The following is a 16629-nucleotide window of genomic DNA, read 5'->3' on the forward strand; positions in this document are numbered from 1 at the left end:
CAGGGCAGAACTACTATGTCCTGGAGAACAGGAGCAGAATAAAGACAACAGGGCAGAACCCCCTGGGTCCTGGAGAACAGGAGCAGAGTAAAGACAACAGGGCAGAACCCTCTGGGTCCTGGAGAACAGGAGCAGAGTAAAGATAACAGGGCAGAACCCCCTGGGTCCTGGAGAACAGGAGCAGAGTAAAGGCAACAGGGCAGAACCCCCTGGGTCCTAGAGAACAGGAGCAGAGTAAAGGCAACAGGGCAGAACCCCCTGGGTCCTGGAGAACAGGGGCAGAGTAAAGACAACAGGGCAGAACCCCCCTGGGTCCTGGAGAACAGGAGCAGAGTAAAGGCAACAGGGCAGAACCCCCCTATGTCATGGAGAACAGGAGCAGAGTAAAGATAACAGGGCAGAACCCCCCTATGTCCTGGAGAACAGGAGCAGAGTAAAGGCAACAGGGCAGAACCCCCCTAGGTCCTGGAGAACAGGAGCAGAGTAAAGACAACAGGGCAGAACCCCCCTATGTCCTGGAGAACAGGAGCAGAGTAAAGAAAACAGGGCAGAACCCCCTGGGTCCTGGAGAACAGGAGCAGAGTAAAGACAACAGGGCAGAACCCCCCTAGGTCCTGGAGAACAGGAGCAGAGTAATGACTACAGGGCAGAACTACTAGGTCCTGGAGAACAGGAGCAGAGTGAAGACAACAGGGCAGAACCCCCTGGGTCCTGGAGAACAGGAGCAGAGTAAAGACAACAGGGCAGAACCCCCTGGGTCCTGGAGAACAGGAGCAGAGTAAAGACAACAGGGCAGAACCCCCTGGGTCCTGGAGAACAGGAGCAGAGTAAAGACAACAGGGCAGAACTACTAGGTCCTGGAGAACATGAGCAGAGTAAAGACAACAGGGCAGAACCCCCTGGGTCCTGGAGAACAGGAGCAGAGTAAAGACAACAGGGCAGAAACCCCCTGGGTCCTGGAGAACAGGAGCAGAGTAAAGACAACAGGGCAGAACCCCCTGGGTCCTGGAGAACAGGAGCAGAGTAAAGACAACAGGGCAGAACCCCCTGGGTCCTGGAGAACAGGAGCAGAGTAAAGACAACAGGGCAGAACCCTCTGGGTCCTGGAGAACAGGAGCAGAGTAAAGATAACAGGGCAGAACCCCCTGGGTCCTGGAGAACAGGAGCAGAGTAAAGACAACAGGGCAGAACCCCCTGGGTCCTGGAGAACAGGAGCAGAGTGAAGACAACAGGGCAGAACCCCCTGGGTCCTGGAGAACAGGAGCAGAGTAAAGACAACAGGGCAGAACCCCCTGGGTCCTGGAGAACAGGAGCAGAGTAAAGACAACAGGGCAGAACCCCCTGGGTCCTGGAGAACAGGAGCAGAGTAAAGACAACAGGGCAGAACTACTAGGTCCTGGAGAACAGGAGCAGCGTAAAGACAACAGGGCAGAACTACTAGGTCCTGGAGAACAGGAGCAGATTAAAGACAACAGGGCAGAACTACTAGGTCCTGGAGAACAGGAGCAGAGTAAAGACAACAGGGCAGAACTACTAGGTCCTGGAGAACAGGAGCAGAGTAAAGACAACAGGGCAGAACTACTAGGTCCTGGAGAACAGGAGCAGAGTAAAGACAACAGGGCAGAACTACTAGGTCCTGGAGAACAGGAGCAGAGTAAAGTGAACAAGGTAGGAGACAAATGTAAACAAGCAAACACAAAGGTTAAATGATTATCAGGTATGTAAAAATACAGTTATTGAATGATTTAATTTAAGTGTTTGATTAGACATGCAATAATGTTAATGGAAGACAGAAAGGAAAGGATCCCTGTCTAATGTTTGATGTCAGTGGGGTTGATGAGGGAGGTAAGGGATGGTCCCTGGAAAGGATAGAGAGATGAGTTGTGAGAGAAGCTCCAGGGTGGCGTCATGACCACTGGAGTCATACACCTTAACAGTACCTACCTGGAAGTGTTGGTTACTTAACGTGACCCAGTGGTTAGCCTTGAGACTGACTATCTGGAGAAACCTTGGGCCAGTGTTGGTTACTTAACGTGACCCAGTGGTTAGCCTTGAGACTGACTATCTGGAGAAACCTTGGGCCAGTGTTGGTTACTTAATGTGACCCAGTGGTTAGCCTTGAGACTGACTATCTGGAGAAACCTTGGGCCAGTGTTGGTTACTTAACGTGACCCAGTGGTTAGCCTTGAGATGGACTATCTGGAGAAACCCTGGGCCAGTGTTGGTTACTTAACGTGACCCAGTGGTTAGCCTTGATATGTACTATCTGGAGAAACCCTGGGCCAGTGTTGGTTACTTAATGTGACCCAGTGGTTAGCCTTGAGATTGACTATCTGGAGAAACCCTGGGCCAGTGTTGGTTACTTAACGTGACCCAGTGGTTAGCCTTGAGATGGACTATCTGGAGAAACCCTGGGCCAGTGTTGGTTACTTAATGTGACCCAGTGGTTAGCCTTGAGATTGACTATCTGGAGAAACCCTGGGCCAGTGTTGGTTACTTAACGTGACCAGTGGTTAGCCTTGAGACTGACTATCTGGAGAAACCTTGGGCCAGTGTTGGTTACTTAATGTGACCCAGTGGTTAACTTTGAGATTCACTATCTGGAGAAAACCCCTGGGCCAGTGTTGGTTACTTAATGTGACCCAGTGGTTAGCCTTGAGATGGACTATCTGGAGAAACCCTGGGCCAGTGTTGGTTACTTAACGTGACCCAGTGGTTAGCCTTGAGATGGACTATCTGGAGAAACCCTGGGCCAGTGTTGGTTACTTAACGTGACCCAGTGGTTAGCCTTGAGATGGACTATCTGGAGAAACCCTGGGCCAGTGTTGGTTACTTAACGTGACCCAGTGGTTAGCCTTGAGATGTACTATCTGGAGAAACCCTGGGCCAGTGTTGGTTACTTAATGTGACCCAGTGGTTAGCCTTGAGATTGACTATCTGGAGAAACCCTGGGCCAGTGTTGGTTACTTAACGTGACCCAGTGGTTAGCTTTGAGATGGACTATCTGGAGAAAACCTCTGGGCCAGAGTTGGTTACTTAACGTGACCCAGTGGTTAGCCTTGAGATGGACTATCTGGAGAAAACCTCTGGGCAAGAGTTGGTTACTTAACGTGACCCAGTGGTTAGCCTTGAGATTGACTATCTGGAGAAAACCCCTGGGCCAGTGTTGGTCACTTAATGTGACCTAGTGGTTAGCCTTGAGATTGAGATTCTTATTTTCAATGACGGCCTAGGAACAGTGGGTTAACTGCCTGTTCAGGGGCAGAACGACAGATTTGTACCATGTCAGCTCGGGGATTCGAACTTGCAACCTTTCGGTTACTAGTCCAGTGTGAAGACAGAAATGTGACAGGTGATGAAGAGACTCCTCAATGTCTTCATGTGGGAGATGATTGGACAGGTTTTCATCATCACTGGATCTCTTCTTGAAGTATTCTTCTTTCTGTGGGTCTTTCAGATTCCCCTTGATGAGGTTTGTCAGCAGCACGTCCACTGATGTTGTCTTAGTTACATTAGACAACCATTTGTTGTTATGGAAACACAGTGGAAGGTGACTTTCATCCAGACCATCCAAGATGAACGCGACTTTACCGTCGACCACCTTCTTATCTGCTAGTTCAGGGTGGAAGTCAATCAAATCTACATCCTGATTGGCTATTCCTTCTGCCCAGTCAAGGATGAACTTCTGCACTGAGACTGATTCTCCGATGCCAGCGATGCCCTTTGTCAGCACAGTTCTGATGAATGCCTCTTGTTGGAATATGGATTTGAAGATGTCATTGCAGTTGATTGCATGATCTTGAAATGCTTTGATCCGAGCCGTATCTTCAATCTGCTGAACCTCATGCTCTTTATTGACTACCTTCACTCTCTCCAGCTGTGATGTAGAGCACTTTGTACAGTAGATCTCGTTGAGCAATGTTAGATTCTCCAGCTGTGATATAGTTCTGTATAGATTCGTTGAGCAATGTTAGATTCTCCAGCTGTGATATAGTTCTGTATAGATCTCGTTGAGCAATGTTAGATTCTCCAGCTGTGATATAGTTCTGTATAGATCTCGTTGAGCAATGTTAGATTCTCCAGCTGTGATATAGTTCTGTATAGATCTCGTTGAGTAATGTTAGATTCTCCAGCTGTGATATAGATCTGTATAGATCTCGTTGAGCAATGTTAGATTCTCCAGCTGTGATATAGTTCTGTATAGATCTCGTTGAGAAATGTTAGATTCTCCAGCTGTGATATAGTTCTGTATAGATCTCGTTGAGCAATGTTAGATTCTCCAGCTGTGATATAGTTCTGTATAGATCTCGTTGAGCAATGTTAGATTCTCCAGCTGTGATATAGTTCTGTATAGATCTCGTTGAGCAATGTTAGATTCTCCAGCTGTGATATAGATCTGTATAGATCTCGTTGAGCAATGTTAGATTCTCCAGCTGTGATATAGTTCTGTTTAGATCTCGTTGAGTAATGTTGGATTCTCCAGCTGTGATATAGTTGTGTATAGATCTCGTTGAGTAATGTTGTATTCTCCAGCTGTGATATAGTTCTGTTTAGATCTCATTGAGTAATGTTGGATTCTCCAGCTGTGATATAGTTCTGTTTAGATCTCGTTGAGTAATGTTAGATTCTCCAGCTGTGATATAGTTCTGTATAGATCTCGTTGAGCAATGTTAGATTCTCCAGCTGTGATATAGTTCTGTATAGATCTCGTTGAGCAATGTTAGATTCTCCAGCTGTGATATAGTTCTGTATAGATCTCGTTGAGCAATGTTAGATTCTCCAGCTGTGATATAGATCTGTATAGATCTCGTTGAGCAATGTTAGATTCTCCAGCTGTGATATAGTTCTGTTTAGATCTCGTTGAGTAATGTTGGATTCTCCAGCTGTGATATAGTTCTGTATAGATCTCGTTGAGTAATGTTGGATTCTCCAGCTGTGATATAGTTCTGTTTAGATCTCATTGAGTAATGTTGGATTCTCCAGCTGTGATATAGTTCTGTTTAGATCTCGTTGAGTAATGTTAGATTCTCCAGCTGTGATATAGTTCTGTATAGATCTCATTGAGTAATGTTAGATTCTCCAGCTGTGATATAGATCTGTATAGATCTCGTTGAGTAATGTTGGATTCTCCAGCTGTGATATAGTTCTGTATAAATGTCGTTGAGTAATGTTAGATTCTCCAGCTGTGATATAGTTCTGTATAGATCTCGTTGAGTAATGTTGGATTCTCCAGCTGTGATATAGTTGTGTATAGATCTCGTTGAGTAATGTTGGATTCTCCAGCTGTGATATAGTTGTGTATAGATCTCGTTGAGTAATGTTGGATTCTCCAGCTGTGATATAGTTCTGTTTAGATCTCGTTGAGTAATGTTGGATTCTCCAGCTTTGATATAGTTCTGTTTAGATCTCGTTGAGTAATGTTGGATTCTCCAGCTGTGATATAGTTCTGTTTAGATCTCGTTGAGTAATGTTGGATTCTCCAGCTGTGATATAGTTCTGTTTAGATCTCGTTGAGTAATGTTGGATTCTCCAGCTGTGATATAGTTGTGTATAGATCTCGTTGAGTAATGTTGGATTCTCCAGCTGTGATATAGTTCTGTTTAGATCTCGTTGAGTAATGTTGGATTCTCCAGCTGTGATATAGTTCTGTATAGATCTCGTTGAGTAATGTTGGATTCTCCAGCTGTGATATAGTTCTGTTTAGATCTCGTTGAGTAATGTTGGATTCTCCAGCTGTGATATAGTTCTGTTTAGATCTCGTTGAGTAATGTTGGATTCTCCAGCTGTGATATAGTTGTGTATAGATCTCGTTGAGTAATGTTGTATTCTCCAGCTGTGATATAGTTCTGTTTAGATCTCGTTGAGTAATGTTGGATTCTCCAGCTGTGATATAGTTCTGTTTAGATCTCGTTGAGTAATGTTGGATTCTCCAGCTGTGATATAGTTGTGTATAGATCTCGTTGAGTAATGTTGTATTCTCCAGCTGTGATATAGTTCTGTTTAGATCTCGTTGAGTAATGTTGGATTCTCCAGCTGTGATATAGTTATGTTTAGATCTCGTTGAGTAATGTTGGATTCTCCAGCTGTGATATAGTTCTGTTTAGATCTCGTTGAGTAATGTTGGATTCTCCAGCTGTGATATAGTTCTGTTTAGATCTCGTTGAGTAATGTTGGATTCTCCAGCTGTGATATAGTTCTGTATAGATCTCGTTGAGTAATGTTGGATTCTCCAGCTGTGATATAGTTCTGTTTAGATCTCGTTGAGTAATGTTGGATTCTCCAGCTGTGATATAGTTCTGTTTAGATCTCGTTGAGTAATGTTGGATTCTCCAGCTGTGATATAGTTGTGTATAGATCTCGTTGAGTAATGTTGTATTCTCCAGCTGTGATATAGTTCTGTTTAGATCTCGTTGAGTAATGTTGGATTCTCCAGCTGTGATATAGTTCTGTTTAGATCTCGTTGAGTAATGTTGGATTCTCCAGCTGTGATCTAGTTGTGTATAGATCTCGTTGAGTAATGTTGTATTCTCCAGCTGTGATATAGTTCTGTTTAGATCTCGTTGAGTAATGTTGGATTCTCCAGCTGTGATATAGTTCTGTTTAGATCTCGTTGAGTAATGTTGGATTCTCCAGCTGTGATATAGTTCTGTTTAGATCTCGTTGAGTAATGTTGGATTCTCCAGCTGTGATATAGTTCTGTTTAGATCTCGTTGAGTAATGTTGGATTCTCCAGCTGTGATATAGTTCTGTATAAATGTCGTTGAGCAATGTTGATTCTCCAGCTGTGATATAGTTCTGTATAGATCTCGTTGAGTAATGTTGGATTCTCCAGCTGTGATATAGTTCTGTTTAGATCTCGTTGAGTAATGTTGGATTCTCCAGCTGTGATATAGTTCTGTTTAGATCTCGTTGAGTAATGTTGGATTCTCCAGCTGTGATATAGTTGTGTATAGATCTCGTTGAGTAATGTTGTATTCTCCAGCTGTGATATAGTTCTGTTTAGATCTCGTTGAGTAATGTTGGATTCTCCAGCTGTGATATAGTTCTGTTTAGATCTCGTTGAGTAATGTTGGATTCTCCAGCTGTGATATAGTTGTGTATAGATCTCGTTGAGTAATGTTGGATTCTCCAGCTGTGATATAGTTCTGTTTAGATCTCGTTGAGTAATGTTGGATTCTCCAGCTGTGATATAGTTCTGTATAGATCTCGTTGAGTAATGTTGGATTCTCCAGCTGTGATATAGTTCTGTTTAGATCTCGTTGAGTAATGTTGGATTCTCCAGCTGTGATATAGTTCTGTTTAGATCTCGTTGAGTAATGTTGGATTCTCCAGCTGTGATATAGTTGTGTATAGATCTCGTTGAGTAATGTTGTATTCTCCAGCTGTGATATAGTTCTGTTTAGATCTTGTTGAGTAATGTTGGATTCTCCAGCTGTGATATAGTTCTGTTTAGATCTCGTTGAGTAATGTTGGATTCTCCAGCTGTGATATAGTTCTGTTTAGATCTCGTTGAGTAATGTTGGATTCTCCCGCTGTGATATAGTTCTGTTTAGATCTCGTTGAGTAATGTTGGATTCTCCAGCTGTGATATAGTTCTGTTTAGATCTCGTTGAGTAATGTTGGATTCTCCAGCTGTGATATAGTTCTGTTTAGATCTCGTTGAGTAATGTTGGATTCTCCAGCTGTGATATAGTTCTGTTTAGATCTCGTTGAGTAATGTTGGATTTCCACGTTTTGCAATGCCCTCAAAGATGTTCCCAAACTTCTTCCTCATGTTGGACATTCCTCATGTCCTTGCAGGTCTACTTCTAATAAGAAAAAATATATAGCTATTGAGTAGTTTGTTAGTCCGAGTTCTAGTGTCTGTTATATGTCACTATGGGCGTTTTCACACACAGTTAGTTTGCTATAGTTCTAATCAGTTTGTTTATTTGCTACATAGTATGTTTTCATTGGCTCTGGTCGGTTTCACACACAGTTAGTTTGCTATAGTTCTAATCAGTTTGTTTATTTGCTACATAGTATGTTTTCATTGGCTCTGGTCGGTTTCACACACAGTTAGTTTGCTATAGTTCTAATCAGTTTGTTTATTTGCTACATAGTATGTTTTCATTGGCTCTGGTCGGTTTCACACACAGTTAGTTTGCTATAGTTCTAATCAGTTTGTTTATTTGCTACATAGTATGTTTTCATTGGCTCTGGTCGGTTTCACACACAGTTAGTTTGCTATAGTTCTAATCAGTTTGTTTATTTGCTACATAGTATGTTTTCATTGGCTCTGGTCGGTTTCACACACAGTTAGTTTGCTATAGTTCTAATCAGTTTGTTTATTTGCTACATAGTATGTTTTCATTGGTCGGTTTCACACACAGTTAGTTTGCTATAGTTCTAATCAGTTTGTTTATTTGCTACATAGTATGTTTTCATTGGCTCTGGTCGGTTTCACACACAGTTAGTTTGCTATAGTTCTAATCAGTTTGTTTATTTGCTACATAGTATGTTTTCATTGGCTCTGGTCGGTTTCACACACAGTTAGTTTGCTATAGTTCTAATCAGTTTGTTTATTTGCTACATAGTATGTTTTCATTGGCTCTGGTCGGTTTCACACACAGTTAGTTTGCTATAGTTCTAATCAGTTTGTTTATTTGCTACATAGTATGTTTTCATTGGCTCTGGTCGGTTTCACACACAGTTAGTTTGCTATAGTTCTAATCAGTTTGTTTATTTGCTACATAGTATGTTTTCATTGGCTCTGGTCGGTTTCACACACAGTTAGTTTGCTATAGTTCTAATCAGTTTGTTTATTTGCTACATAGTATGTTTTCATTGGCTCTGGTCGGTTTCACACACAGTTAGTTTGCTATAGTTCTAATCAGTTTGTTTATTTGCTACATAGTATGTTTTCATTGGTCGGTTTCACACAGTTAGTTTGCTATAGTTCTAATCAGTTTGTTTATTTGCTACATAGTATGTTTTCATTGGTCGGTTTCACATTGCTAAATGAATGAAAGTGCCTAAACCAAACCACGTGTTCTTCATGCTGGTTGACTCATCATAGGTTGTTTTTGTACAGTACTTAACCTCGTACTCCCAACGTAGAGGAGGCTGCGCAGCCTAATCAGGTGAAGATTCAAATGTGTGACTTCTTTGCAAGGTCAATTGATGATGTCAGCAATAATACATCCACTTTAAACAGGATGAAGTTCAGCCCACCGCTGTGTTTTAAATGTTGCAAAATGCAGACGAAAAGTGAACTGTAATGGCGATTAAAATGGTGTGTTATTTAAGCAGCCCTGTATCTGTTCAACCCAAATAATACAGAGATTTGATTCACTGAAACTCACTCAATGTGTTTCTCTATTTCCTTTGAGAATGAACACATTTCTGTGTGACTCACCAGTAGCTGGATGACTTGTCTCTCTAGAGAGAGAAAGAGAGGAAACACTCGAGCTCTTAATAAAAGCTCTTATTTATCTTCGTAAATATCTTTATGGTCTTTGATCGTAAAATGGAAAACAAAAAAAGGAGATATGAAGTTTGTCAGCAGCAGCAGCATGTTAACTGATAGTGATATTAATGTTAACTGACCCCCCCCCCCCTTGAGCCATGATGGAGGACTGTGGAAGAACAGGTTGAGCCATGATGGAGGACTGTGGAAGAACAGGTTGAGCCATGATGGAGGACTGTGGAAGAACAGGTTGAGCCATGATGGAGGACTGTGGAAGAACAGGTTGAGCCGTAATGGAGGACTGTGGAAGAACAGGTTGAGCCATGATGGAGGACTGTGGAAGAACAGGTTGAGCCATGATGGAGGACTGTGGAAGAACAGGTTGAGCCGTAATGGAGGACTGTGGAAGAACAGGTTGAGCCGTAATGGAGGACTGTGGAAGAACAGGTTGAGCCATGATGGAGGACTGTGGAAGAACAGGTTGAGCCATGATGGAGGACTGTGGAAGAACAGGTTGAGCCATGATGGAGGACTGTGGAAGAACAGGTTGAGCCATGATGGAGGACTGTGGAAGAACAGGTTGAGCCATGATGGAGGACTGTGGAAGAACAGGTTGAGCCATGATGGAGGACTGTGGAAGAACAGGTTGAGCCATGATGGAGGACTGTGGAAGAACAGGTTGAGCCATGATGGAGGACTGTGGAAGAACAGGTTGAGCCATGATGGAGGACTGTGGAAGAACAGGTTGAGCCATGATGGAGGACTGTGGAAGAACAGGTTGAGCCGTAATGGAGGACTGTGGAAGAACAGGTTGAGCCGTAATGGAGGACTGTGGAAGAACAGGTTGAGCCGTAATGGAGGACTGTGGAAGAACAGGTTGAGACGTTTCTGTCAGTCTGTCATCTCACACAGCCGTATCTGTCAGGCTGCCATCTCACACAGCCGTGTCTGTCAGGCTGCCATCTCACACAGCCGTGTCTGTCAGGCTGCCATCTCACACAGCCGTGTCTGTCAGGCTGCCATCTCACACAGCCGTGTCTGTCAGGCTGCCATCTCACACAGCCGTGTCTGTCAGGCTGCCATCTCACACAGCCGTATCTGTCAGGCTGCCATCTCACACAGCCGTGTCTGTCAGGCTGCCATCTCACACAGCCGTTTCTGTCAGGCTGCCATCTCACACAGCCGTGTCTGTCAGGCTGCCATCTCACACAGCCGTGTCTGTCAGGCTGCCATCTCACACAGCCGTGTCTGTCAGGCTGCCATCTTGCACTGACTACAGTCGATGAGCCTGAGAGTGTTTTTCTCTCTTAGCCGTACCAAATCAAATTTCAAATCAAATCCAATTTTATTGGTCACATACACATGGTTAGCAGATGTTATTGGTTACGTACACATGGTTAGCAGATGTTATTGGTTACGTACACATGGTTAGCAGATGTTATTGGTCACATACACATGGTTAGCAGATGTTATTGGTCACATACACATGGTTAGCAGATGTTATTGGTCACATACATATGGTTAGCAGATGATATTGGTCACATACACATGGTTAGCAGATGTTATTGGTCACATACACATGGTTAGCAGATGTTATTGGTCACATACACATGGTTAGCAGATGTTAATGCGAGTGTAGCGAAATGCTTGTGCTTCTAGTTCCGACGGTGCAATAATATCTAACAGGTAATTAACAATTCCCCAACAACTACCTACTACAAGTAATCTACCAATTCCCCAACTACCTAATACAAGTAATCTACCAATTCCCCAACTACCTAATACAAGTAATCTACCAATTCCCCAACTACCTAATACAAGTAATCTACCAATTCCCCAACTACCTAATACAAGTAATCTACCAATTCCCCAACTACCTAATACAAGTAATCTACCAATTCCCCCAAAACTACCTAATACAAGTAATCTACCAATTCCCCCAAAACTACCTAATACACACAAATCTAAAGGGGCGAAAGAGAATATGCACATATAAGTGTATGGATGAGTGATGGCCGATTAGCATAGACAAGGTGCAGTAAATGGTATATAAAATACAGAACATACATGTGATGAGTAATGTAAGATATGTAAACATTATTAATGTGGCATTATTGAAGGTGACTAGTGATCCATTTATTAAGAGGTTCATTTAATTCACAAACAAGGGATCGTTCAACTCAATCAAACAGAGAAAGAGATTGATGCACCTCTCTGGGGAGGGATATTGTCTTTGTTTTTTGTCTGAAAGTCTATCCTTGATGTACTGGATGGTCTTCTGGATGCTTTCTGCGTCTCCCTTTGTCTGGAGGTTTAGGCTTTTCAAGAGGATCTGATTGGACTCCAGTGAGATGCCCAGAAGGAAGCGGAGGAAGAGGTCTAGGTGACCGGTCTTGCTGCTCAAAGATTCATCCACCGCACTCCTCTGCAAGTCATGCAGTGTTTTCTGTAGCTGCTGAGAACCTCTGTGTTGTGGTCTGTAGTCTTCATCCTCGCTCCAGCTATCATCCCTGTAGCCCTCATCACTGTCGCCATCATCCCTGCAGTCATCATCCCTGCCGTCATCATCCCTGCCGTCATCATCCCTGCCGTCATCATCCCTGCAGTCATTCTCCCTGCAGTCATCCTCCCTGCCGTCATCATCCCAGTAGTCATCATCCCTGCAGTCATCATCCCTGCAGTCATCATCCCTGTAGTCATCATCCCTGTAGCCATCATCCCTGTAGCCATCATCCCTGCAGTCATCATCCCTGCAGTCATCATCCCTGCCGTCATCATCCCTGCAGTCATCATCCCTGCAGTCATCATCCCTGTAGTCATCATCCCTGTAGTCATCATCCCTGCCGTCATCATCCCTGCGGTCATCATCCCTGCAGTTATCATCCCTGCAGTCATCATCCCTGCAGTCATCATCCCTGCAGTCATCATCCATGCAGTCATCATCTCTGCAGTCATCATCCCTGTCTCCAAAATATGTGTCCCCGGAATCACTGTCATTTTTTCTTGGTAGCTCTTGGTAGTCTCTGAAACGAAATGGGCTGACATTTTCACTGGCATATGAGTAAGCAACATAGAGTGCTGCAAAGAACTCTTGAATTGTGAGATGCACAAAGCTGTACATCTTTGCTTGAAACATAGGGTCCTCCTCTCTGAAGATCTCTGTGCACATCCCTGAGAGCAAGAAGGCTTCGTTGACATCAATGCCACACTCTCTCAAATAGTCTTCAGAAAACACCCGATTGCTCTTTTCCAGGTTTTGGAAGGCAAGCTTTCCAAGCTTCAGAATGATCTGTACGTCAGACTCTGACAGATTACGAGGATCTGGTTGGTTTTCCCCATGGTACTTCTTGTTCTTCATGTTTGTCAGAGTGAGTAGGAAGCGAATGTACATCTCAGTTAGAGGGACTTTTCCATGGTCATTTTCGCTCAACATGTCCCCGAAAACCTTGGCAGTAATCCAACAGAAGACCGGTATGTGGCACATGATGTGGAGGCTCCTTGATGTCTTTATGTGGGAGATGATTTTGCTGGCCATGTTCTCATCATCACTGAATCTCTTCTTGAAGTATTCTTCCTTCTGTGGGTCGTTGAATCCTCGAACTTCAGTGACACGGTCAAAACAGTCAGAGGGTATCTTATCAACTGCTGCTGGTCGGGAGGTTATCCAGAGGAGAGCTTCAGGAAGCAGATTCCCCTTGATGAGGTTTGTCAGCAGCACGTCCACTGATGTTTTCTCGGTTACATTAGACAACCTCTTGTTGTTATGGAAACACAGTGGAAGTTGGCTTTCATCGAGGCCATCGAAGATGAATACAACTTTACCGTCGACCACCTTCTTTGCGTCCTGCATATCTGTTAGTTCAGGGTGGAAGTCACTCAGGAGTTTCAAGAGATTGCAGTCGTCTTTGATCAAATTCAAGTCCCTAAATGGAAGTGTGAAGACAAAATCTACATCCTGATTGGCTATTCCTTCTGCCCAGTCAAGGATGAACTTCTGCACTGAGACTGTTTTTCCGATGCCAGCGATGCCCTTTGTCAGCACAGTTCTGATGGGTACCTCTTGTTTGCATTGGGATTTGTCATTATGTTCCTTTGTCTTTGGGTCTAAAGGTCTAAAAATGTCATTGCAGTTGATTGCATCGTCTTGAAATGCTTCGGTCCGAGCAGTATCTTCAATCTGCCAAACCTCATGCTCCTTATTAACCCCTTCACTCTCTCCAGCTGTGATGTAGAGTTCTGTGTAGATCTTGTCAAGTAATGTTGGGTTTCCCCGTTTTCCAAGCCCCTCAAAGATGCTCCCAAACTTCTTCTTCATGTTGGACTTGTGTTTGTCCTTGATTTTTGGCAGATCTTCATCTAATGAGGAAAGACAATTGTTAGTGTCGTGGGATCTTTTAATCTGCAGTATTCAGTAACATAACAATACACTACCTTCAGTTACTGGTTTCAAAGTCCAATTTCCTGCATGGGCGTACCTCATGAGTGTGTTTGTGTGTGTGTGTGTGTGTTAGTCTGCAATTGGTACATCCATTTTTGGACTTTAAAACTAATTATATCCTGTATAGCCATTGATTCTTGAAGAATACAACTTACAAATACTTCATGAGCTTAGTTCAACTGTCGTACCCTCTCAGAACACAAAATATTAGTTTAATTGTATTGTATTATTTGACAGGGACACTGCATATTAACTAATCAACATGTCTGTAATAATTGGTCTTGTTTTTGTTGAGCTACAAAAATAACAATAAATAATTGTCTCACCAGCACCGTGCGAAGGCATAGAAACGCTGATGTTTTGATAAACTGAACCTGCAACACTGCAGCCAACAAGTTGGGGTGCAGCGACAACAGAACCACCCTGAGCCATAATGGAGGACGGTGGATGAGCAGGTTGAGCCATGATGGAGGACGGAGTAGGGGCAGGTTGAGACGTAATGGAGGACGAAGGACCAGAATGCTGGACTGGAGCGAGAGACTGAGGAGTCTGATCCATGATATCAGACAGTCAGTGTCCTCCCCCTGAGAGACAGAGAGACAACATAAGTTGTAAGTTTAACATCAAAAACAAAAACATTTGAGTATGCTAATAGGTTATTAGCTTCTTGGTTATGACAAGGTAAGATAATTGTAAATATTTATTTATGTCCTATATTCCATTCGTTTAAATGACTTGAAATCTTACAGGCTAGTGGCTTTATCATATCACACAGAGACCTGCAGTACAGACTAGTGGCTTTATCATATCACACAGAGACCTGCAGTACAGACTAGTCTTTATCATATCACACAGAGACCTGCAGTACAGACTAGTCTTTATCATATCACACAGAGACCTGCAGTACAGACTAGTGGCTTTATCATATCACACAGAGACCTGCAGTACAGACTAGTCTTTATCATATCACACAGAGACCTGCAGTACAGACTAGTCTTTATCATATCACACAGAGACCTGCAGTACAGACTAGTGGCTTTATCATATCACACAGAGACCTGCAGTACAGACTAGTGGCTTTATCATATCACACAGAGACCTGCAGTACAGACTAGTCTTTATCATATCACACAGAGACCTGCAGTACAGACTAGTGGCTTTATCATATCACACAGAGACCTGCAGTACAGACTAGTGGCTTTATCATATCACACAGAGACCTGCAGTACAGACTAGTGGCTTTATCATATCACACAGAGACCTGCAGTACAGACTAGTGGCTTTATCATATCACACAGAGACCTGCAGTACAGACTAGTGGCTTCATCATATCACACAGAGACCTGCAGTACAGACTAGTGGCTTTATCATATCACACAGAGACCTGACCTGCAGTACAGACTAGTCTTTATCATATCACACAGAGACCTGCAGTACAGACTAGTGGCTTTATCATATCACACAGAGACCTGCAGTACAGACTAGTGGCTTTATCATATCACACAGAGACCTGCAGTACAGACTAGTGGCTTTATCATATCACACAGAGACCTGCAGTACAGACTAGTCTTTATCATATCACACAGAGACCTGCAGTACAGACTAGTGGCTTTATCATATCACACAGAGACCTGCAGTACAGACTAGTCTTTATCATATCACACAGAGACCTGCAGTACAGACTAGTCTTTATCATATCACACAGGGACCTGCAGTACAGACTAGTCTTTATCATATCACACAGGGACCAGTCTTGTCCCATCGCTGTAACTCCCATACAGACTCGGAGGAGGTGAAGGTCGAGAGCCGTGTGTCCTCGGAAACACAACCCCCCCCAAGCTGCACCGCTTCTTGACACAATGCTTAACCCGGATGCCAGACGCACCAATGTGTCAGAAGGAAACACCGTACACCTGGAGACCGTGTCAGTGTGCATGCGCCCGGCCCGCCACGGGAGTCGCTGGAGCGCGATGGGACAAGGACATCCCTGCCGGTCAAACCCTCCCCTACCCCGGACGACACTGGGCCAAACCCTCCCCTAACCCAGACGACACTGGGCCAAACCCTCCCCTAACCCAGACGACACTGGGCAAATTGTGTGTCGCCTCATGGGTCTCCCGGTCGCGGCCTCCTGCAACACAAACTGGAATCGAACCGGGATCTGTAGACAAGATAGTAATTACTAATAATTGGATACCACGAGATTGGGGAGAAAAAAGGGGGTGGGGATTTTTAAATAAAAAATAAATAAAATAAAAAATATTACTTTTTCAAAATTAATTAATATTCATTAATAACCAGCTGTGGTTATTAAATCAAATCCAATTTTCAAATCGCTTCCAGCTGTCCAAACAACATCATAAAATAATCTAAAACCACTTACTGACCTCCCTCCTCTATAGTACACCCATTAGAATTGCCATTTTCATTGAACTGATTTTACATGCATATTTCCTGTGATGGGTTTAACTTTCAATACCTTCCTATCCATATGAGCTACAGATCTACAGGCAAGTGCAGTGGATTCCTTGACCTTTCACCTTAAAAAAAAATAATAAAAGATTCTTCCCCCTTGGTCCTCTGTAAAATGTGTTTCATATTACTGCTCAGGTTACTGATTCACATCCAGATCTACTTTCCATGGCTTTATATCCAGATGGTTTGGAAATCTAACACTGAAAATACTTTCCAATATTGTACATTCAGTGCATATAGGAAGTCTACACCCCCCCCAGTGCATATA

General features: G+C 43.4%; 1 protein-coding gene across 1 annotated transcript; it reads right to left on the bottom strand.

The window, feature by feature from the left end:
• Positions 1–11579: 11579 nt before the first annotated feature.
• On the bottom strand, positions 11580–14712 carry LOC124028540 (NACHT, LRR and PYD domains-containing protein 4E-like). The gene is made up of 2 exons (XM_046340583.1): positions 14213–14712; positions 11580–13804 (listed from the first exon to the last, which is right to left on the bottom strand). The coding sequence occupies exons 1-2, from the start codon at positions 14442–14444 to the stop codon at positions 11601–11603; spliced, it is 2436 nt and encodes an 811-aa protein (XP_046196539.1). The 5' UTR covers positions 14445–14712; the 3' UTR covers positions 11580–11600.
• Between the last annotated feature and the right edge of the window lie 1917 nt (positions 14713–16629).

Source organism: Oncorhynchus gorbuscha, unplaced genomic scaffold (genome assembly GCF_021184085.1).
Source record: "Oncorhynchus gorbuscha isolate QuinsamMale2020 ecotype Even-year unplaced genomic scaffold, OgorEven_v1.0 Un_scaffold_4409, whole genome shotgun sequence".
Taxonomy (NCBI): Eukaryota; Metazoa; Chordata; class Actinopteri; order Salmoniformes; family Salmonidae; genus Oncorhynchus; species Oncorhynchus gorbuscha.